Source organism: Rhamphochromis sp. 'chilingali', assembly GCF_963969265.1.
Source record: "Rhamphochromis sp. 'chilingali' genome assembly, chromosome: 3".
In the NCBI taxonomy this organism is placed as follows: Eukaryota; Metazoa; Chordata; class Actinopteri; order Cichliformes; family Cichlidae; genus Rhamphochromis; species Rhamphochromis sp. 'chilingali'.
In genome coordinates this window covers 45,112,643-45,136,241 of record NC_137931.1, presented here as the reverse complement: position 1 = coordinate 45,136,241, position 23,599 = coordinate 45,112,643, and the positions used below count along the sequence as shown (strand labels likewise).

General features: G+C 43.1%; 1 protein-coding gene across 1 annotated transcript in view; it reads left to right on the top strand.

Annotated features, from left to right (window-relative positions):
• The window catches only part of cacna1ea (calcium channel, voltage-dependent, R type, alpha 1E subunit a), a 118,825-nt gene that overhangs the window by 75,752 nt on the left and 19,474 nt on the right, over positions 1-23,599 (top strand). Inside the window, exons 8-26 of the mRNA XM_080877175.1 lie at positions 1,010-1,113; positions 1,829-1,987; positions 2,471-2,661; positions 3,706-3,809; positions 4,442-4,557; positions 4,790-4,843; positions 8,047-8,142; positions 8,304-8,513; positions 8,897-9,009; positions 9,210-9,322; positions 10,946-11,077; positions 14,080-14,149; positions 14,332-14,449; positions 16,248-16,315; positions 16,490-16,581; positions 19,075-19,959; positions 21,061-21,305; positions 21,797-21,908; positions 23,309-23,438. Of these exons, the coding sequence (XP_080733301.1) occupies positions 1,010-1,113; positions 1,829-1,987; positions 2,471-2,661; positions 3,706-3,809; positions 4,442-4,557; positions 4,790-4,843; positions 8,047-8,142; positions 8,304-8,513; positions 8,897-9,009; positions 9,210-9,322; positions 10,946-11,077; positions 14,080-14,149; positions 14,332-14,449; positions 16,248-16,315; positions 16,490-16,581; positions 19,075-19,959; positions 21,061-21,305; positions 21,797-21,908; positions 23,309-23,438 (3,112 nt within the window). The remainder of the gene's footprint in view (positions 1-1,009; positions 1,114-1,828; positions 1,988-2,470; positions 2,662-3,705; positions 3,810-4,441; positions 4,558-4,789; positions 4,844-8,046; positions 8,143-8,303; positions 8,514-8,896; positions 9,010-9,209; positions 9,323-10,945; positions 11,078-14,079; positions 14,150-14,331; positions 14,450-16,247; positions 16,316-16,489; positions 16,582-19,074; positions 19,960-21,060; positions 21,306-21,796; positions 21,909-23,308; positions 23,439-23,599) is intronic.

The following is a 23,599-nucleotide window of genomic DNA, read 5'->3' as shown; positions in this document are numbered from 1 at the left end:
CGTTGAGCAAATTACTGCACATAAAGATGATACCATAAATCATCTGTGATAATCCACCTATCAGTTTGCTTAGCTCGTCTATGTCTTTACTTTTTGGTCATAAGTACGGTCCTGAAATAAAATGCTGTATCACTCTTCCCTTAGCGAACCTATCGTCTACTCCCCTTGCACTGCTTTTCTTTTGTTTATACCTCACTTCTTCATCCTTCTCTGCCTCCCACTCTGCAGGCATCGAGGTGAAAGTGGAATAAATAAGTGCTCAGGTCGGTGGACAACGTAAAAACAGAATGAATCAGAGGTGGAGTATAATTGGGAAGGTGGTTGAATGGCAGATAGAAGGGGAGAGGAGGGAGGGAGAGGTTTAGGGATGAAGGGCAAGATATGAGGATAGAGAGAAAGGGGAAGCAGGAGGGCAGACTAATGAGAGACCAGGGGTGAGATCACCAGACACGACTTTTTTTCTTTCTTGTCATTTTGAGGACTGAAGGCCACAGAGGTGTTTTTTAGAGAGAAAACAAGACAAACAAAGTGAAAATGAGACCTGTGAAGGGCTTTGTGTAGAGCATAAAAGGCTGGCGTGTTTGTAACGTGTGCGTGTCCACATGTGTGTCCGCGAGCTTCGCGTCCCTGCAGCCTGAGGGTGTCCTGCCTTCTCCTGATGGAGCTGCTTTCTTTGTTCTCCCCCTAAATAGCAGTTGTCACGGCCGTCCTCCCACACAGAGGGAAAGAGCCAAAAGTCCCCCAAATAATCATTGTTGTTGTTTCTCCTCTGTGTTCTTCGCCTGCCGGAGACCCTCTCGTCATCACAGTCGCTATCTAAGCGCTGCAGCCGTCCTCCGACACTGTGCGCGCCGGCCTCGTGTTTTTATTTTTCGACACGGCTCCGCGCAGCCTACAGAGCATGAAATTGTGGTATTAATGTGCATCTGCGAAACAGTGACAGTCCTGTTCTTTCTCTTTGTCTTCTGTTTGTGTGGGTTTACACATGCACACGCGTTTGCTCGTTAAGGATCCTGGCTGCAGCAGGGGCACACATGAACATCTCAGTGGACTTGAGGACGTTGAGAGCTGTGCGAGTACTTCGACCTCTCAAGCTGGTCTCGGGCATCCCCAGTGAGTTTCACTTATACTAAATCAATGTGCCGTTGTTGTCCTTTTCATCTGGATCTATGTATGCGCAGGCTGCGTGTGATAAAGAGGATTAATGGGTAAGCTTAAGCAAGTGGCAAAATAAAAGCAACCCCGTTATTGGCAAATACTGATATTTGGTATCAGCATAAGGGTTAGCACTCAACACCCGTACAAACCCATATGGAAAAGATATATATCAATCTTATAAAGTTTGTATCTGTCTTGTGTGAAACTTGTATGAAAAGCATACAAGAGTGAAAACAGATATAAGATCCCTTGAAAAATTATATAATGAAACTTGTATGTTTTGGATACTTACTAAAACAATATATGAAAGTAATGAGAAAGTGGCCACTTTCATGAGTAAATCATGTAAGTTTTTACTATTTCTTTTTCATATGGGAAGTTTTATTAGTTTTATTATGTTTACAAATACAAAGAGCTACATGCACACACACACAAACAACAGCAGAAGCATAACCTCCTTCTTTCAAACATAATTTATGTCAACAAATTTGCAACACTTTTCACTTTGTAGCGATTTTTCACTAAAAAGAAGTTCTAAAGGATTTTATGAGAAGCTTCAGCTGATTCATTTAAATTGTTGTGTGTGTGTGTGTGTGTGTGTGTGTGTGTGTGTGTGTGTGTGTGTGTGTGTGTGTGTGTGTGTGTGTGTGTGCGTGCGCTCTCCCTCCAGGTCTGCAGATAGTCTTGAAGTCTATAATGAAGGCCATGGTCCCTCTGCTACAGATCGGTCTGCTACTCTTTTTTGCGATCCTCATGTTCGCCATCATCGGTTTAGAGTTTTACAGCGGCAAACTCCACTACAGCTGCATCCCGAAGCCTGGGATCCTGGGTACAGACGCTCAGAGTTCATCTTTGAATGTCAAAGAGACGACATTGTCTCATGGATAAGTTATGTTTGTGTACAGCAGTCTCATGCATGTTTATGCACTTCTTTAGGTAGTAGCTCTGTACTCATAATCACAAATGCATACACACATGGGCACAGACACACACCATACTAGGCTGCACCTGGAGATGTGATCAAACCAAACCCTCTTCTGTGTAATTAAACCCAACAATGCAGGCTGGCACAATGGCTCATTGTACATTCATAGGTATCATTAACCTCCGAGCAGCTCCTGTCACACACGAGCTGAATGGACAGTTTGATAACACAGACATACTCGAGTATTTTGTGGTCAGATTACTAGAAAGTGGACATTGATTGGTTTAAGCGTTTCATGCTAAATCCTAAAGTGGACCAGATCCGGTTTTTCACTTTCACTTGTCTTACTGTGGGTCTGTTTTTCTCACTTTTCATCTCTCTCTTCAGAAAATGAGACTATGGACTCATCTGAGGTCGAGTTTCCGTGTGGCGTGCGTAAATGTCCCGCCAAATACACCTGCAACGATACCTGGATCGGGCCCAATGATGGCATCACGCAGTTTGACAACATCCTGTTTGCTGTACTCACCGTCTTCCAGTGTATCACCATGGAAGGATGGACCACTGTACTCTACAATGTAAGACAGCTAACATGCACGGCTCTGCCATTCATAGTATTTTGCTGGATCGCTGCAAATTATTAAAGCATAGCAGTAGTTTGTTACAATTCAGACTCCATTAACCTCAATGAACAGAAAGCAGCTTTAGCTGCAGGATGTTAATGACTGCTAAGTGGATGTTTGCGACCTCTGATGTAGTTTAGCTGCGGATGGAGAATATGGGGGAATATGTTAGTAGGAGATGATTGCAAAGAGCTACGTTGGTTTTCCTTAGTTCTCATCCTGCCATTTTAAGACCTCTGGACCTCCTGTGAGTGTTGTGAGCTGTCTCAAAAGTTTAATCTATAAATAATGACTCTAACTTCTGTTATGTGTCCCACTTACCATTATTTTTATTCAGTTAGTAATTGAATAAAAACAATGGCGAGCAGGACAGTTTGTGTTTTTCTTCAATATGAAGAACACTAAAAGAACGGATGCATGACATGCACAGCCTTTAATTGTTCATTTTTGCTTGTATGCTTTTGCTTTTATCTCAGTAAAGCAAAACGCACGCTGCTGTGCCAGGGTGCAATTTGCGGTCAGCTGCCTGCTCTTTCAGTTTTTATTGAGATGGATGGAGGCATACGATTTGCCAGACTGATTGCATTATGTCGTCTAAAGTGATGGTGAATGAGTGAGGACCGACAGAGGACAGAAAAGGATGACATCAGCGCTACTGTGCTGCTGAAAATGATCTGCGGACAGTGAAGACGTCCTGGGGTTTAAGAGAAATATGCACCTGCGCTGTGTACACAAAAACTAAAGCCACTTGAATAAACAGCAGTTGTGTTGTCATGCTTAGGTCCTGGTGCTATAAAATAAAGAAACAACGTGTTATCTAATGATGTCCAAGAGAATAACCCCCACAGATCTATGGACACAGTATCTGTATCGGTTCCTTGCCTGCAGACCTGAACCTTACACCTGTGTCTTTCTGCTGTCTTTTCCTGTGGCAGCATGGGTCATGCTCCAAGCTGTCTTGAACTAGCTAAGATTTTTATATATATATATATATTTCAGACCGACGATGCCTTGGGCCCCAGATGGAACTGGCTTTACTTCATCCCTCTAATCATCATCGGCTCCTTTTTTGTCCTGAACCTGGTGTTGGGAGTCCTCTCTGGGTAGGTCCACTGACATTTTAATCTGTCGTGGGTTCAGCCTGTTCCAACACTGATGTAAATTTAAGGGGATTTTTCTTTTTTCTTTTTTTAAATTCACTGGCTTTTTCATTTCTCGTCCTCTATCAAATAGTTGTGAGCTAGAAGAAGTGTCATCAGCAAACAGCCAAATTAAAGATTTAGAATAGAAAATGAAATTAAAATGACATCTTCCTGGTTCAAGTAAGCGTTTGGTCAGTCTACACACTACATTAGAGTTACTGTGTAGTTTGCTAACAGACGCAGGTTTAGGGCTCTGCTGTTCTACACCTGTGTTGGGCTCGTCGTTCCCTGAGATGGGCTGCAGCCATACAGCCAGCTCGGTTTGTTTGTTGATTTAAGATGACTTAGACTTGCTTTGTTCACCGATAAATAGAATTACTGACAAACTAGCTGCTGCCAACTCAAACCATTTCACTAGGCGCTGTCTATGCAAGTTAATTAGTTTTACAGAAAGGTCAGTTCAGGATCCATTGTCATTATCTCCACAGGGAGAGAGAAGAGATTAAGTTCAAGACAACAATAGCTTTTTCTTCGAGAGGAATACTGCATCCCTGTGGCCTTTAAAAGTGTGCCTCATCTGTTTGCTTCTGCAGAGAATTCGCCAAGGAGAGAGAGAGAGTTGAAAATCGCAGAGCCTTCATGAAGCTGAGACGCCAGCAGCAGATTGAGAGGGAGCTCAACGGCTATCGGGCCTGGATCGACAGAGCAGGTGGCTTTAGTCCCAGTCACAGATGAACTTTTCCTCAATGAGAAATAAAAATAATCATTTCTTTCATCTTCTATAATCCTGTCAGTTGTGAACCATGGGAGGTATTCGATGCAACATATAAGCGTTACGTTTTGCAACAAAAACGCTGTAAATACATCACAACAGATGGCGATAGAGCTCCTTCATGTGAACCATCAGCTGCTCAGTTCTGACCATACTTTTTTTTTTATAGAGGAAGTTATGCTTGCAGAGGAGAATAAAAATCCAGGACCTTCTGCCCTTGATGGTAAGTCAACAGGGATCTTTGTTTTTCCTGCTATTGCAGTAGATCCTATCTTAGTTCATGCTGGCAGATATGCTTTAAAAAATGTATGCTATTATTTTTTGCACTGCGGATCGGCTTTAGATTGGCACACACTGTTTAAGATTCAGACATAGGAATAAGAAGTCTTTCCAGTGAAATGTATTTCTTTTCATTGTGTTTGTTCATTTTTGGCTTCTATTGTGGCTCAAGCTGATCCAGACTGTTCATTGTGATAATGACTTTATTCTTGCTTATGAATAACTCCTAATAACTTTAGTAATCCTCTGATTTTTCATTGCCAGCATCCAGTCAAAGTTTCAGTTTGTATATGTTTCGGTTTATGAATAAAATAATGACATGCTTCTTAACTGTTGCTATGCTGAGTTAGCATTTACTCAGAAATATCTCAAAAGCATAAATATAAGAGATGGACATGGCCTCTTGATCTGAAAACCGATGACCTTTGACGTGCATTCTTTTTAAACTCATCTGATTGCAAAAAGTAGTCCGATTATATGATGCAGGATTTACAATACTGCGTTTGTGTGCGTTTGTGTAGGTATTTACCTACACAGAGTTGTTTGTGTGCGGTCCTCAAAAAACAAAAGACAGAAAGAAAACAGCATGCAGCTCACCAAGGACGATGCTGACTGGCTGACAACATCAGGGATTAGAAAACTGCTGTGGTGATTGTTTGTTACGCTCATTTCATTTAAGCTTTTCGTTTGTTGTAATTTTGCTCCACGCTGCAGCTGGCTGAAGAACCAATGACAGCACAGTCAGCAGCAGCTCACAGACTGGTTGTTTGTGACACTCCAGGCTGGTGACAGCAATCAGTAGTCAGCAAAGTTGAACTTAGGCAAATACGAACACAAACGCAGTGCCGTAAATCCTTTATCCTTAAGACAGACTCTACATTCTTGCTGTATGACCTCCTGTTATATATGGACTCAACTGCAAGTTAAAAAACGAGGCACTGCTGTATTAGCGCGCAGCGCTCCATTTGCTCGTCACGTCTGATTTAAAGAGACAAAGATGGCCTAAAACGCTCATTTTGAGGTTTCAAAACAGGACTTCAAGAATCAGTGTGTGTCCGTCTTTTATATACATGCAGTCTATGCTCAAATGTAGCTCACCAGTTTTGATGATCACCTGACTTGAGCACCATCGGCATCTGAAAATGCAAATTGCTGTAGTTAATAGCTGGTTACCAAATACCTGTAAAAATAATAATACTAATAAATTAAGTTAGTGCTCATGGTAAACATAATGCTTTGTTAAGATCAATAAGTTTGCATGCACAAAGTAAAATGAGGAAAAGGTTGGCTGAGCTTTCTTGTCAAAGCCTTAAATGATGCTGTGATGTATTATTAGATCCTGAAGAATATCAGGGGATCAGGATGTACCACAAAACATCTTTTTATGCCATTATGTCATTATGAAAATGTACCGAGCTGACTTTAGCCTTAGGCTCACATTAAATAGGTGGGAACCCATCTTTATATCTACTTCTAAGTACGCAGCACAGTGTAGAAGTTCAGGATGCTGTCGTGCATTTGTAGAAATTACTCGTATCATATCATCTGTCTCAACAATTGCCACACAGAGAGCACTGATAGTGTGAAGCTTGTCATTAGATACAGTGCCCAACGGATAGCTTAGTGCTCCTCTGACTCTGACCCTCTCAACACTACTGTGACCTTTACTCGCTGCACTAGCATTTTATTAAATGTTGATTGATTGGCAGCTCTCAGGAGGCTCCCAGAGTGGAGTACAGGTGGTGTCTATGGTGAGAACCGTTCTCTCTTCTGCACTTTGCGTAACCCACTTCTTACCCCATTTTACCACACACAAGCACAAACACACACATGTGCGGCCACTAATAAGCAGAGAAACAAACTCTTAGAGAAAGGAAAGAAAATCCTTCAAGGATGTTCTTCTACAACAGGGGTGGGCAACTCCAGGCCCGACTCTCCAGGTTTTAGATATCACCCTGGGTCAGCACACCTGAATCAAATGATTAGTTCATTCCCAGGCCTCTGGAGAACTTCATGACATGTTGAGGAGGAAATTTAGCCATTTGAATCAGCTGTGTTGGATCAAGAACAACAAGGATCTAAAACCTGCAGGACTGGCACTTGAGGCCTGGAGTTGCCCACCCCTGTTCTACAAAGACACAGTGGTTACATTTAATTGTGCAACACTAACCTGTAGCAGAAACACACAGCGGCTGCAGCTGCTGTGATAACAATAAATGCAGATGCTCTTATAGCTTTGATTAAAAAGAAAGGTGGTGCACAGCAGTTGCCTTAGCAACCACCAGTCTCAAAATGCAGCCGTATGGATGTGTGACTGAGCGTGTGTGTTTTGGCAGGACTCTGTCTGCTAGAGTCTGGTCTGCCATTAGAAAACACTGCTGTGTGTGTGTCTGCGTGTGCGCGTGCACGTTTGGTCAGTGGTTTATTAAAAAGTCCCCAAGCAAATATTGCCTGCAAGTAGATTCAGAAATCACAACACAGAGGAAAGGTGTGTGAAGGGGTAGGATAAGATGAAAAGGTAATCATAAACACATCCATCAGTGAAAAAGGTCAAAGCAGGCTCATCACGTCCACTTCCAGCATGTGTGCGCTGCACGCCGTGTGTGTGCTTGTGCTGTACGGGAGCACTCGGTAACGGCTCAAAAAAGAGGAATGCATGGACTGTTAAGCAGCCTCGGAGCATGGTTTGCCATGATGAAGAAGCATCCGAAGATTTGCATTCAGCTTTTTGGATCATTGCACCAACATTAAATGATCATTTTTGTCTCATTTAGCTGCAGCGTTATTGAGCTGAATTTGCCCTTTTAGCTGAAACTTCACAGACTGTAGCTTGACATGCATTTTACTCTCACTTTGATTTCTTCTCATCATTTATTTTCATTCTTTTCATTGCATACTTGCATAATGCCTTGGTCCAACTATGGACGTTGTTTTTTTTAAATATGAGGGTGGTTATGCACAAGGCAGTTTAAGGGTGTTGTTAAGAATTCCTCTACTCAAAATATTCAGTACTATAGCAAAAAGTTAATTCTGTTTTCTGGCCACAGTCACCCAGAATCAGCCTTGTGTCGCTGCCCTCAGTGTCATTTCTCAAATTTGACACGTGCAGCTTGAACAGGTTGTTTTACATTTCTGCTCTGTCTGCAGTGTTGAAGCGAGCCACCACCATCAAGAGGAGAGGCATGGATGTGGTGCATCAAGGGCAACCAGGGGAGGAACAATATGGTGACATCTCCTCTGTGGGTGAGTGGGAGTGCGCAAAGGCTCAGACATATGGGCACAGAAAGTCAAACAACAGCAGGTGCACGCTGAGCCCTGCTGCAATTTTTCTAAGACTCAGAGTGGGAACATGCTACACTGGATCTATTCGACCGCAGTTTGTCTCCCTGTCCCCCCCCCCAAAGGCATCCCCATGACCAGAACGAGTATCCGGAGCACTAAGCGAGGTCCGACGGCATATTTCCGCCGTAAGGAACGTCTCCTGCGCATCTCCATCCGCCGCATGGTGAAGACACAGACTTTCTACTGGACTGTGCTCGGCCTTGTGGCTCTCAACACACTGTGTGTAGCCATTGTTCACCATAACCAACCCTTATGGCTCTCCAACTTTCTCTGTGAGTCACAACTCATTGTGGTAGCATTTTGCAACATGAGACGTGCTCAGGAAGTCAGTCATTTGTCCGGCTTGAAATCTTTCACTGTCCAGTTTTAAAAGCAAAGGTTGACTTTGCTCCAAATAATGAAAACGTACAAATCTACAACTAAGAAAAAAAGAGGCTGTAGCTAATAAAAACGACAGCTCTTCACTACAAACTTGAGTGACAGTTATAGAAAACATGAAACGACGATTCTTTGTTTTATTTACAAGAAAAGAAGCCATCAGTGTAAGTTAAATACAACCTAATCATTCAACCTAGGCATTAATTAAATCTTCTCAGTCATTGCATTCGGTGGTGGAGAGCACTGATTGACATAACTTTGTTATTTACGTTTCTAGACTATGCAGAGTTTCTGTTCCTCGCTCTGTTCCTGACTGAGATGCTCCTTAAGATGTACAGCTTGGGCCCACGTCTTTATTTCCACTCCTCCTTCAACTGCTTCGACTGCAGCGTCAGTACTCCGCCTCCCTCTATTTGTGTCTAAGAAAATTCAGATGCTTGCGTTTTTAAATTCAGTCCTCTCTCCACGTCTGTCTCTGCACCGTGTTTGCCTCTCCTCTTCATGACCGTAACATCTGTCCACTTCTCCTTTTTTTGATCAATACGCTGCTCTTTGTAAACTCGCTGTAACTTGCTTGCATGTCTCTTTAGGTCATTGTTGGCAGCATCTTTGAAGTGCTGTGGGGTTTCTTCAGGCCTGGCACTTCCTTTGGCATCAGCGTCCTGCGTGCACTGCGTCTGCTGAGGATCTTCAAGATCACCAAGTTAGTCCTGCAGGTTTCCTCACTCTTCACCATCTGTTGAGATTTTATATTATTTGCATTTCCCTGTTGACCAAAGACTAGCAGTATTAGTAACATGTGGGTCCCTTGTAGAGCAGGGCGATATGACCAAAAATATTTATCACGATATACATTTGAAAATTTGCGATAACGATATAACTGCCGATTTAATTGACACGAGACAAAATACTTTACAACTCCACAACTTTATTAGTGCAAAAAACAAACCATCAATGTATTTTCACTTAAACAAGCAGCTGTTTTTTATGTGCATTAAAGTTATATAAAAATTAACAGTGCAAATGCAAATTCCTCGCTGACAGTTTAACCAAAAGGCATTTCCAGTGGAAACTGGCCGACATATCCTGAGCACAACCATGTATAATATCCACAAAACCTAAAAAGAGCTTATACACACACAATATGGTAACATTATGTTGAAGCACAGTACGTATCACTCCGCGAGGCTCCGCCTACGATAGCCGTAACGCTCCAACAATCCATCAAGCGGTGCGGCTTCGTAGCTCAGCAAAGTCGTACTGAAACATTTGACAGATTTTCGAGCGCCGTGCACATAAAATCGTTTCCAGGTCAGTAAACACAACCAGAGTTCATACATAAGGCACACGGGATTATAAGGGGCTCTGTCGACTTTCAGAAAAATCAAAGGATTGATTTTAAGTGCGCCGTATTTTCCAAACAACACGGTAATAACGACGGCCCGCTAGCATGCGCTACCAAAAATAGTGCTTTGTTGTGTATCTGACGGACGAAAGCTAAACCAGTTCCACACCAGTGAAGCTGCAGCACTTTTACAAACCAGTCCAGGTTCATCGTTTCATTCAACGATCTGCTTTCGCCCTCATTCTCCGTCGCTGCAATGCTTTTTCCGCCGTGTGCGTATGAAAACAAAGGCACTGCGCATGCGTGTTTTACCCATACTCTATCGCCATATTTCATTTTCTTATCGTTGCCTGACATTATACCGGTATTACCGCGAACGGTATGATATGGCCCAGCCCTAATCCCTTGTATGTTAAACTACAGAGCAAACCACCTGTTTGATAGTGTGATGTCATAGTTTCTATAATAACACTGAGCTAACAGTAGACAGATAATCCGAGTTTAGTTTCTTTACTCCACTCCATCATCATCCTTGTTAAAATGATACACCTGTATTACCCACGATGCATCTCTGTGCGCTTTCCTAATCAATCTTATCCTATATAAACTCAACACCTCTCGAGGAAGTTTTGTTTCAGGGTTTCTTTTGCATTTTGAGCCTCTAGCCTGGATGAGGAGCCTCTTAAACTGTGTGATGCTTTTTCTTTTTTCATTCAAACTGGTATTTTTCAAACCCAATCAACACTGACAAAAGAGACGACACTTGTGGTTATTTATGAAATTCAGTTTTGCAGCTTCCTCTGGAGAAACAGAGGCTTTGTTCTCATATGCTCATAATTTATTTCACATTATTTTTCATTCTCCACCAACAGCTGTAAACATATTCTTTAGATTTAAATGTTTCCCTTTAAGTTCTCGTTAATGGGGTGGTAGACCGCACAAACCTGAATCCAAAACCTGTGCTTTTTTATCTCTTTCAAGGTACTGGGCGTCTCTGAGGAACCTGGTCGTCTCTCTGATGAACTCCATGAAGTCCATCATCTCCCTCATATTCCTTCTCTTTCTCTTCATCCTTGTCTTTGCCCTCCTTGGCATGCAGCTCTTCGGTGGAAGGTAAGACTCCACATAGATTCATAGATTTGTTTAAAGTCGACCTATAAAACTTCTTCTCGTGATCTGTCATTTATATACACTGAACAAAAATATAAACGCAACACTTTTGTTTTTGCTCCCATTCCCCATGGGATGGACGTAGAGACCTAAAATTCATTCCAGATACACAATATAACCATCCCTCCCAAACAGTGGTCACAAATCAGTCCAAATGTGTGGTAGTGGGCACATCTGCCATATTGAGATAATCCATCCCACCTCACAGGTGTGCCACATCAGGATGCTGATCTGACATCATGAGTAGTGCACAGGTGTACCTCAGACTGCCCACAACAAAAGGCCACCCTGGAATGTGCAGTTTTGTGCGCTATTGGGGGTCTGGGGACCCAGAACCGGTCAGTATCTGGTGTGACCACCATTTGCCTCATGCAGTGCAACACATCGTCGCATGGAGTCTATCAGATTGTCAATTGTGGCCTGTGGAATGTTGGTCCACTCCACTTCAATGGCTGTGCGAGGTTGTTGGATATTCGTGGGAACTGGTACACGCTGTCGTATACGCCGGTCAAGCACATCCCGAACATGCTCAATGGGTGACATGTCCGGTGAGTATGCTGGCCATGCAAGAACTGGGACATTCTCAGCTGCCATCTGCCCTGAACAATGTGAACCATGATTCATCCGTGAAGCGCACACCTCTCCAACGTGCCAGACGCCATCGAATGTGAGCATTTGCCCACACAAGTCTGTTACGGCGACGAGCTGGAGTCAGGTCAAGACCCCGATGAGGACGACGGGCATGCAGTTGAGCGTCCCTGAGACGGTTTCTGACAGTTTGTGCAGAAATTGTTTGGTTGTGCAAACCAATTGTTCCAGCAGCTGTCTGGGTGGCTGGTCTCAGACGATCTTGGAGGTGAACCTGCTGGATGTGGAGGTCCTGGGCTGGTGTGGTTACACGAGGTCTGCGGTTGTGAGGCCGGTTGGATGTGCTGCCATATTCTCTGAAACGCCTGTGGAGATGGCTTATGGTTGAGAAATGAACATTCAATGCACGGGCGACAGATCTGGTTGACATTCCTGCTGTCAGCATGCCAATTGCACGCTCCCTCATTGCTTGTGGCATCTGTGGGATTTTGCTGTGAGACAAAACTGCACATTCCAGGGTGGCCTTTTGTTGTGGGCAGTCTGAGGAACACCTGTGCACTACTCATGATGTCAGATCAGCATCCTGATGTGGCACACCTGTGAGGTGAGATGGATTATCTCAATATGGCAGATGTGCCCACTACCACACATTTGGACTGATTTGTGACCACTGTTTGGGAGGGATGGTTATATTGTGTATCTGGAATGAATTTTAGGTCTCTACGTCCATCCCATGGGGAATGGGAGCAAAAACAAAAGTGTTGCGTTTATATTTTTGTTCAGTGTACTTTTAAAGGATAGAAGCTCATATTAAACATGGCAGGAGTTTCTAAAATCAAGCTTATTTTACAGTAATCCCTCTGAGACCAGAGATAAGCCTTCAGACTGCTTTAAACAGTCTGTTTCGGACTGTTGTTTTTTACCAATCATGGAGCTTTCTGACGTCATAGCCATTTCAATCGTCTGCTGTTGAAACCTTGTTTGTGAGGGGCGGCCAATGAGACGAAAGATGGCTTAAGGGAGAGGAAGTAGAATAGCTTGCTTCAGGCTGTGGATCAGCAGACCGGCTGCGTCATGTCCCATCAGAAGATAACAAGGATCATTTTTGAGCAGTGAATCATGCAAAGCAGCTGTGCCCGAGCTCAAGAACAAAGATATGGAGTTGAAAATGAGAATAGAACCTCTTTAAGTAAAATTCACATTTTATAGTAATTCAATTCAAGTAAATTCACGTTCACAAACATAATAATAAGGATGAAGCAGACTTCATGGTGTAGTAGATCCTTATTTACTGAACTGAGAAGACAATAAATGCAATAGATGCTCCTGTTCAGTTGTTTTTATTATACCAAGACACTGTGTGAGCTCAGTAGAGATTTAAGACTCACATTTGACACACACACACACACACACACACACACACACACACACACACACACACACACACACACACACACACACACACACACACACACACACACACAGCTATTGTTTCTGGTTTCCCCCTGAGTCAAGGCCCTTTGCCACAAGCTTTTTCCTCATGAAGAGCTGGCTGAGGTAGACGAGCATGTCCTTGTGATGAACTGGCCTCTAGAATTAAAACTGAGAAGACAAAAACATAAAAGTCTGTTAGCCAGACTGTCATACGTTGGATTGTCATTTGTAGACTGATTTTTATGCCTCTGCACAGGCAGCTGTTATGGAAATTTCTTTAAATTTGGCTCAAACATCCTGTCAAAATTAAGGACAGTTTAATTCCGGTTTTTGTTTTGTTTTTGCACCAAATCATAAAACCAGCCACCCAGAGGGGTTTTATATTGAAAGGTAAACAATAATTCTGAGAAAACTCCAATAGGGAGACAACCCCCTGTGAGCAAGCACTTGGCGACAGCGGGAGGGAAGAACTCCCTTTTAACAGGAAGAAACCTCCAGCAGACCAGGCTCAGGGAGGGGCGGGGTGAGGGAAGGTTTAGTGGGAGAATTATTCACTGATTGTCTCACAGTTTCACACAATGATCTAATACAGGGGTGCCCAATCCCGGTCCTCGAGAGCTACCGTCCTGCTTTTAGATGCATCCTTGTTCCCACACACCCGAATCAAATGAATGGCTTGTTATCAGGCCTTTGCCAAACATGATGGCATGCTGAAGAGGTAATCAAACCATTTGATTCAGCTGTGTTGGAGTAGAGATGCATCTAAAAGCTGCAGGATAGTAGCTCTCGAGGACTGGGATTGGGCAGCCCTGGTCTAATAGTAATGTAACATCCCAAAGGTCCAAATTAAAATTTGGGCAGACATGGGGATAAATGTATCAGTATCAGAGTACTTGATTGTAAATGTCACTTATTTTTTACAGGTTCATCTTTGAAGACTACACTCCGACAAACTTTGACACTTTCCCTGCAGCTATCATGACCGTCTTTCAGGTCTGCAAATGAACCTGCCAGTTTCTACTTTCAACACAGCTTTTACACATTTGTTTATTACTATTAATCAAAATGTATAGGAAATTTACTTTTAAGTATACATTTTGATAAATGTGGACCTAGAGGTGATTCACCAGCAAAGCTCTGCATGGCTGTGTGCTGCTGTGGGTGTGTTTTCACAGATCCTTACCGGAGAGGACTGGAACGAGGTGATGTACAACGGTATTCGCTCCCAAGGTGGAGTAAAGTCTGGCATGTGGTCTTCTGTCTACTTTATAGTTCTCACCCTTTTTGGAAACTGTATCCTTCATGCTAAAAATAACAGACAGCCTGCTGTTATTATGTAACGTAGGTTTATTCTAATGTTTCTTAATTGCACCTGAAATTGTAGCCATTTTTTCCATTGTTCACTCTCCCGTTTGATCTCATTTGTAAAGCTTAACATATCGATTTGTGTTAGATTCTTGAATTCCAATTAAGAGAGTGGAAGACACTGTATACAAACAGACATGTGAAGCAGACAGATCAATAATATTGACCGTCTGCTCGATGTCCTTCATGAACTCCTTCTAGTTGTCCTTTGTCTATAGGAGGAGGAAGCTTTTTACGTTTTTGGAAATTTCTCTTTTACCAAATGGACAAAAACTACCTACAGCTAACTAGAAAGTGATTAAAAGTAAAGAACTATTATATACATAAAGAACTATATACATCATTTGGTCTCAACCAAACCTACACTCACTGGATCTTTCATTTGGAACTCCTTTCGAGTGCTGGTTTGCCCCTTTTGCCTTCAAAACTTATTTGTCTTATTTGTGACATGGATTCAACAAGGTGATAGAAAGAGGAGATTTTGCCCCGTATTGACATGATAGCGCCACACAGTTGTTGCAGATTTATTGGTAGCACATCCATAATGCAAAACTGTCCCACCATACCCCAAAAGGATCGAGATCTTAGAACTGTGGAGGTCATTTGGGCTCATTTTAATGTTCAAGAAACCAGTTTGAGATGATTTGAGCTTTGTGACATGGTGCATTAACCTACTGGAATCAGCCTCCAGTAGATGGGTACACTGTGTAAAGAGGTGGTTAGCAGCAATACTAAGGTTGGTGTTAAATGATGCTCAGTTGGTACTAATAAAGAAAATATCCACCATACCATTGCATCACCTTCCTGAGCCACTAACAGAAGGAAGGATCCATCCATGCTTTAATGTTGTTTGTGTTTTGTCCCCACCATCCAAATGTCTCAGCAGAAATCAAGACTCATCAAACCAGGAAATGTTTTTCCAATTTTCTGTTGTCCAGTTTTGGGAGCCAATGCTAAATTGTAGCCTCAATTTCCTGCTTTTAACTGACAGAAGTGGCATCTGGCGTGGTTTTTGCTGTTGTAGCCCATCTGTTTCAGTGTTCAATGCTGTGTGTTCACAGATGCACTTACCTTGGTGCATCTGGTAAGTGCACCAAGGTAAGTGCACTGGTGGTGGTCAGAGGGCCCGGTGACGCCAGTGTCCGGCAGCCTCGCCTCTGTCAGTGCGCCCCAGGGTGGCTGTGGCTACAATGTAGCTGCCATCACCAGTGTGTGAATGTGTGTGTGAATGGGTGGATGACTGGATGTGTAAAGCGCTTTGGGGTCGTTAGGGACTAGCAAAGCGCTATATAAATATAGGCCATTTGGTTGGAGCAAGTGCTTATTTGAGTAACTGCACAAAGCAATCTGGCCATTGTCCTCTGACCACTGGTATTACTGTAAGAAGGCATTTTTTCCAGATAACTGCTGCTCGCTGCATAATTTCAGGTCTTTTATTTTTTGGGACCATTCTCTGTAAACCCTTAGAGATGTTTGTGGAGGAAAATCTCAGTAGATCAGCAACTTGTAAAATCATCCAACCAACCCATCTGGCGCCAACAGTCATCCCTCATTGATGGTCATTGTTGTCAGACCTTGAACATTTTTGAACAAGGACACAATGTCGCTGTCACAGTGCTGTTGCACAGGTGCAACGTGGTTTTTATGATTTCAGTCTGCAGTACTGTGGTGCATCTGTCTCTTAACAAAGAGTTCATCTGTTAGTCCTTAACACAGGTGTAACCAGACACTTTGCTTAATGTCTTCTTGGCCATTGCTGTGGATAACCTTGCCAATGCACAAGAGCTAACAAAGGTAATAAAACATGAATAACAAAAAAGCCTCATTTAATCCAGCTCTCTTTATTAATGCTGAGTAGTTTTAAAAAGCTCCCCTCTTTCTTTTTCGCTGTCTGATTTTATTCCATTATTTACAATTACAGATGTTACAGCTGTTCATTTCCTCTTCATCTTCTCTTCTTTTGATCAGGATGAAGAGGAAGCAGAGGCAGCGTTCAACCAGAAGCATGCTCTGCAGAAGGCGAAGGAGGTTGGACCATTGTCCTCCTTCATGTCCTCAGAGTAAGTGCTGTATGCAGCCTCTCCTGCCTGACCTTCTCTCCTCCCTCTCTCTATCTCGTCCTCCCTCTTGTTCCCTTCTTCAGCCAAGAAGTGTGTCTAGTCTTCCATGTGGTGCAATAGATTTTGGCTTACTAGTAAAACTACAGAATGTAGAACAGTCAGATGTGCCGTCAGTACAAACGATGACTAAATCGAGTGTCTCTCAGTGCTGGCTCGTAAACGTTAAACATCACTTAGAGGTTGTCGAGTGAATCGGTTCTAGGTGCTGTCCCACTCCAGACTTATTGGTACGTGTCCACTGAAAGGTCTGCTATCTATCCTCTGCCTGACCCCTGCTCTGTAATTTGCTCCTAATTGAAGTCTATGTCTCCATGGTTACTGGCTCCACTCTGGGGTGGGAGGTGCTGACATAGTTGTTATGGAAACAGGAGTACTTAGGATCCAAATTAAGGGTGGTGTGTTCGTTACAGTAATACACGCCTGTGCCTCTGCAAAGCAGATGTTTTCACTGGAAAATGTTATTAATAAAATGATGTGACCTTATTTTCTCAGTGTCCAGGTCTCCAGCTTTCAGAATAGATGCTTTTGTTTTTTGTCCTTGGGAACTGATTGAACATTGCTTTGACATAGTTGGTGGAAGTGCATGTGCATGAACACAGGTGGGGACCTCCTGCTCTGTACGCACGCTGTGTATTGAGAACCAAGCGGTTTGTTGCATGGGCATGAAGAAGACTCTATGGGAACACAGAATATTAACATAAATTACTTTATTTATTCTGTCTCTGTCTTTCATTCTTGAGACCTTGCCCTTTTTGTTAAAGGTTCTTGATGAAGAAAACAAAGATTAAAACAAAACAGAAGAAAATTGCTGAGTATTAACTTCACTTGAACCAGACGAGGGTCCGGGTTCTTATCAGAGCCCGTAGAGCAGACTGGGAGGGTCAACTTGACAGAGGACACTTTGAACTTTAAGGGTTTCGGGTCTCATCTCTGATGTCAGCAGTGAAACTGTAGCAGTGCCTGCCCCTGCTAGCCCCGAAGAAAGTTTTTGCATGGCAGCATTTCCTAAGTTAAAGTGCAAGACGCTGCACGTCGGAGGTTGATTATTGTCTCATCTTGGGAAACGCATGCTTCTGGTCAGCATGATCAAAGAAAAACAGAAAGATATGCACGCACACTCACCCAGAATGGAACATTTTGGTGTGTGCTCAGTTTTTCTTTCAGCGGGAAGTCTTTAATCCCGCTCTCAAACACTCCTCAGTATTTTCAAGCTAATATTTAGAAGCTCGGCACTCGAATTCCCCCGTTAGCTCTACTAGCATGAATGCTAATCTGTGAGTGCTCTGAAGTGGCAGTCGTGTTCAGAGCTGCATCCCAATGTGCTGGTTTTGTTCAAAGGGTGTCTGGAAATGTACTCTTTGTCTGCTGACGGAGCCCATCTCTGTGTTTTCTACCTGTCCTCATACCGTAGCTCAGAATGTGTAACATTTCAGTCTACTCAAGATGTCTTTTTTATCTATGTTGTGCTTATTGTTTTAATGTTTATTAATGTTGTTTAATTGTTTCTGATACTGTTACCATCTTGTTTGTCAATGTGCTGCTTGGCTCCAGCGGAGACACACACCAAAGCATCTGGAATCCCTTTAATCTCATTCAGAATATTTTTTTCAAAGCAATGTGGGAATAAATGTGGCATTAATATTTCATTTTATTTATGTGTGCAGAATTCAGAAAATAGTTTCTTCCCTCCAGCTATGAATAATAAATTCACAGCAGCTGGTAAATGGCACGAACAGCCTGGATAGTTGTTTTCACGGCCGCGTCTTTGTGTGCGGCGCCAGTTTGCTGTGTGTCTCCTGGCCTGTTTTGTCTCTGCTTACAAAGCACTAATGTCTTGTTTTCAACCAATCGCTCATTGATAACACGGATCACACAAGAGTCCACGCTCCAGTAAGTAACGCTGTCTGTTCAACTCTCTGAATCTCTCACTCATAGACTCATCCTGTGTGGTGTTCTGTCCGTGCTCTGTCCTGTACCTTCCGACTCTCCAGCATCATTTGAAGCTACATTTCTTTCTAAGACTTATTCCACTGACATCATTTTGCATCTTAGCATTTTTGTTTTTCAAGTCGCACGACAATTCCTGGCTTATTTTTTCACCCAACATCTTCATCGAAAAACAAAAAAGTTGCTTCATGTTGGATGAAGTTTCTCTTTGTAACTGGTAAATCACTCGAACATCAACCCCAAGCACTTGCGGTGTGCTGTGATGTTAATGTGATGTACATGTTTTGACTGCAAACGTACATTTCATAAATCAAAAATTAAAAAATGAAGTTTCAATCAAATCACCCATGACAGACTTAGATCTATACATTACGACGCTAAAATAAAACCATTTCAGCACGAAAGCTTAAAGAAACCTTATTTTAAACCTGCTTAATGCTTTCTGTCTACGTATGCTGACATCGTACCTCGTTTTCCTTTTTCCAGGGGAAGCCGCAGGAGGCGGCCCTATCTGTACAGGAAACGAGCCATTCACCGCAGCAGGCCTACCTATGCCTGCTCCCTGGAGGAGGCCCATGGCAGTGTCAGGGAGGGCCGCCCACCCCCACCACTCAACCCCTCTAACTCTTTCATGTCCAGGAGAGAGAGAGGAAAGAGGATGACCATGTCAGTGTGGGAGCAGAGGACCAGCCAGCTGCGGAGACACCGCCAGATGTCCAGCCGAGAGATCCTGTTCAGTAGCCCCACCGAAGAGAAAGACGGTCCTCCTGCCTCGAGCCAGGCTCACGTACGTCCACTTTCGCTGCACCGCAAGGCCGTGCAAACACCGTCAGGGAGTATAAAGCATCTGACGGATCCCCTAGCCTCCCCAGCCAAGACCCAGCCTTCAGGCTCCTCCATATCTGTGGATGTACCACTGGATGCAGCTCTGTCTGGTGACATACCCGAATCAGTGGAGCCAGAATCAGCGGATCCCACTGATTCTGTGTTCAGGAACATACCAGAGGCGCCTGATTCAGTGCCCATCCCTCAGAGCAAAAACCTGGATGTTAATCAGAGTCACAAACACGTCAGTGAGCGTCACAGCCCCAGATTGAATGGTGAGCGTCAACACAGGGCAGTAAAGAAGTTCAGACCTCCAGATAATGGGGAGGCACTGACTCCAGACATGGGAGGTCGTGGTGGAAACAGGGGCAGTAAGGACTTGTATCACTATGACCATCAGACCAGGACCAGAAGTCAGGGGTCTTCTCCTGCAAACGGAGGCCAGGCGGCGAGCTGCTCTGTCGTCGGGGACAAGAAGAGTAACCCTGGGAAAGCAGAAGACTCTAAAAACAAAGAAGGAGACGTCTCCAAGCATGAGGAGAGCAGGTGAGACACACAAACAAGTCGTTTTAGTAGCTGAGGTTATTTGGCAGATAAAGTTTAAGGGCGATGGAGTGAAGAAATGGAAAGGGAGAATGCCATCCCAGCAGAGGGCCCAGGTTGGATACATCCCAGGAGATCACATTTTAATCCCAATACTTAATTATGTGACTTGGAAAAAGTGTAGCAACATGTTGTACAATGGAGAAAAAACACAACTTCTAATAAGATATTAAATAAGGGGCAGGGATAGCTCAGTAGGTAAAGTGGTCGCCCCATGATCGGAAGGTCGGCGGTTCGAATCCACTTAACGGCTACCCTGAGGTACCCCTGAGCAAGGTACCGTCCCTACACACTGCTCCCCGGGCGCCTGCTTAGTGGGCTGCCCACTGCTTCACTGAGTGAATGGGTCAAATGCAGAGAAAAACAAGTAATTTCCCCATGGGGATCAATAAAGTATCCATTATTATTATCATTATTATTAAGATAACAAATTAATAGCTTTTTTCGTTCATGCACCTTTGACCATTTTAATGAAATTCAAACCTAATTTAATCTAATATTAGTTTTCAAAAGATAAATCTAACGTTTCTGCGAGGAATCATTGACCGAAGTGTGCGTGGATTTGCAGTTGTTTGAACTAGCATGCCACAGCTTAAGGTCCTTTCATCAACCATTCATTGGCACCTGTACATAAAATTATCTCCCTATTCTCCATCCATGTCAGCAGAGCTGACAAACGATCTGGCAAACAAGATGCAAGAGACGATCTAATCTGTCATGGTTTTTGGTCATTTCATGCCACGTCAGAGATGTTGAAAGGACCGAGGTCAACATTTCACACTTGGCTTTAAACTGCTCTTTTAATTGATCTCAGTATGTTTCCTTTAAGTCTTCATTTGTAAAACTCTCATTTGTGTGACCAGTGACTGAACTGTACTACTCTAATCTCTTCTTATGTCTTTTATACTCAAACTTTTATTTCTTCTCCAGCTTTGGAGTCGATAGATTCGCCACCCAGCAGCAGCTGTCCTGCTGCGAGCGTGTCACAGCAGGACAGCTGCTGCTCACATCTGTCCAGTAACGTGTTCCTCTCTCCATCTCCAGACCGAGTGATAAGAGTGCAGAAGGGGACAGCGCTCCAGCAGATAACCAGAGCCACACTGGTGATCAGTGTCCCCAGAAGCAAGAAGAACCTCCTCAGCCTTCGGAGCCGCCTGCGCCTGCTGTCCCAGAGGACAACAAAGAAGAAACAGAGATGCAGCAGGAACGGGATAAATCTCAGCTGAGCTCCAGCGTGATCGTCGAAGTGCCCAATGTGCAGTCATCTCTCGAGCTCTCCACAATCAAAGGTAATGGACCAAATGTAGATTTGTGATTTTCAGGTAATTTCTTGTTTTCTCTAATGGCTTGTGACGAGGCTGCTCGTATTTGCAGCCTCGTCTGAAAGCTCATCAGTGATCGTTTACGTGGGACTGGTTTCCATTCTCACAGGTGGATGATCTGCAGCTATTATAAACTCAAAAAAGCATTTTTGAAATGTTCTAGTAAAGCTCTGAGTAAGGATGCAGTTATAGGGACGTGCTTGATCTCATATCTATCACACTTAATTTACATTGTAGCCTCCAGAGATAACGCATTCTAGGAAACAGTGAGTCATGTCATCACCTAAGCCGGGCCCCACAGTTCACGGCTTACCGCTGCTAGACTTCATCACCTCTCTTTTCTGGTTAAAAGTCGCCACAGAAAACTTTCAGTGTTTAGGTTGCCTTTCTGAGGCTAATGCTGTCCTAGTGGGCAGACTGTGATAAAAACAGAATCTCCTTCTCCTGACCTCCTGCAGTCAACAGTAAGGACCCTGAACAGTGTAAGTCAGAGAAGGAGGAATCAGAAGAGACGAAGCCGGCCAACTCTGTGATCCCAGACAGTATGTTCATCTTCAAACCTGACAACCCGTAAGTTGCTGTCTCTTACATGGACTATTGTATCATGTCTGTGTGACGGGGAATAATAGTGCAGTAGGACTGCAGAGAGTTTGATTAGAAGGTCAATTGCACTCTCGTGTTTCAGAGTCTCCTCTAGTTGCCAGACAACCTCACAGTAAGTAATGCCTGGATTATCTGGGCTTGAACCCATTGGGTTTCAAGCAGCTAACTCTCAAAATACTCTGTTAAATTAACGGTGCATTCAAGTGCACCTTGTAAACCCAAAAGCCAATAATTAAATGGAGAAATAAGTAGTTTAATATGGCTTTAAGTGTCAGTGGTTTTATAAATCTGGCATTTTCTCAGTCTTAAATGAAGATCAAGGGGTTTGTTTTTGAGGTTTCAGTCTTTAAAAGCAAACAATCCATTAAATTAAACAGCTAACAGCTGCAGAATATTCATGCATTCAGGCTGTGAATGTGAAAAACACATGATTGCTGTCAGCGTAGCATGAGTAGAATAATTCATGACATTTTGCAAAAACTGGTGGTCCAGTCAAATGTAGAGACACACTTGGATTTAACCCTTTAAAGTCAAAGTGTTTGATTCATGAGTTTTAGTACATTTTTGAGATTTCTGTGTTATGTTTTGTTTTGTTTTTTCGGACAAAAAGCAAAATAAGCAAAACTAAAAATTGCAAAAAGGCCAACAATATGATAAACATTTAAAATCATTTATGCAAATTAACATTTTCTCGAAATTATTTCGTGGTTCAGGCTTTAAAGGGTTAAATCCACTTAGCTGTTTGTTTCGTTACCTGTGCCACTTAACTTCAATATTTAATATGAGATCATCTTAAAATGCAACAACACAAAATGCTGTCTGTAAATATTCCTGTGCAACTGTTGCTAACACAACGCTCTGCAGTGTGTCACCCTTTAATACCTGTGGCAAACCTGTGGCATTTACTGAGATCAGCTCTGTGACGTGTTATGCATCGTCATGAAATGACAGTCAGAAACATTTCTTCAGAGACGCCTTTCAGAGCGAAGTTTTCTAGCTGTGAGATGTCGCAGACAGCAAACTGAGGAAGAAGCTGCAGCTCTCACTCTTGTGTTCTGATAAAGATGATCAGGCACTCAACAGAAATGTTTCTCGGATGTGTCATGACTCTAAATCCTCTTAATTTATCTTTTATTTAGTTGCTTTTCAGTCTGAAACAGCACAGCTTGGTGACATGAGGAGAAGTTGGAACCGAATGGGATATTTGTTTGAAATGAACAAAAAAGAAAACAAAATGTAGATTTTTTTTAAATTCTCCATTTTCATATGAATTTGTAATCCTTTCATATTAGTGTATAAACTGTGGCTAAACGTTTAGTCTTCTTCTTTGCCTGTGCCTTACGTGGTCTCCACTCTGCTCTCTCCAGTGTGCGTCGAGCGTGTCATTATGTGGTGAACCTCAGGTACTTTGAGATGTCCATCCTTCTGGTCATTGCTGCTAGTAGTATCGCACTGGCTGCTGAGGACCCTGTAGCCACCTCGTCGCACTGGAATAAGGTTTGTGTTCACACTAATGTACGAATCACCTGTCTGAGGCAGGTGTTGCACGATTGTCTCAGTGGAGGATCCAGTCTTTCTGCTTTTTTAATCACTCTCATCCTGAGATACGAGTTCGATCACGCTTTATCAGCACTGTGGGTTTCTCAGCTCCCCTCAGG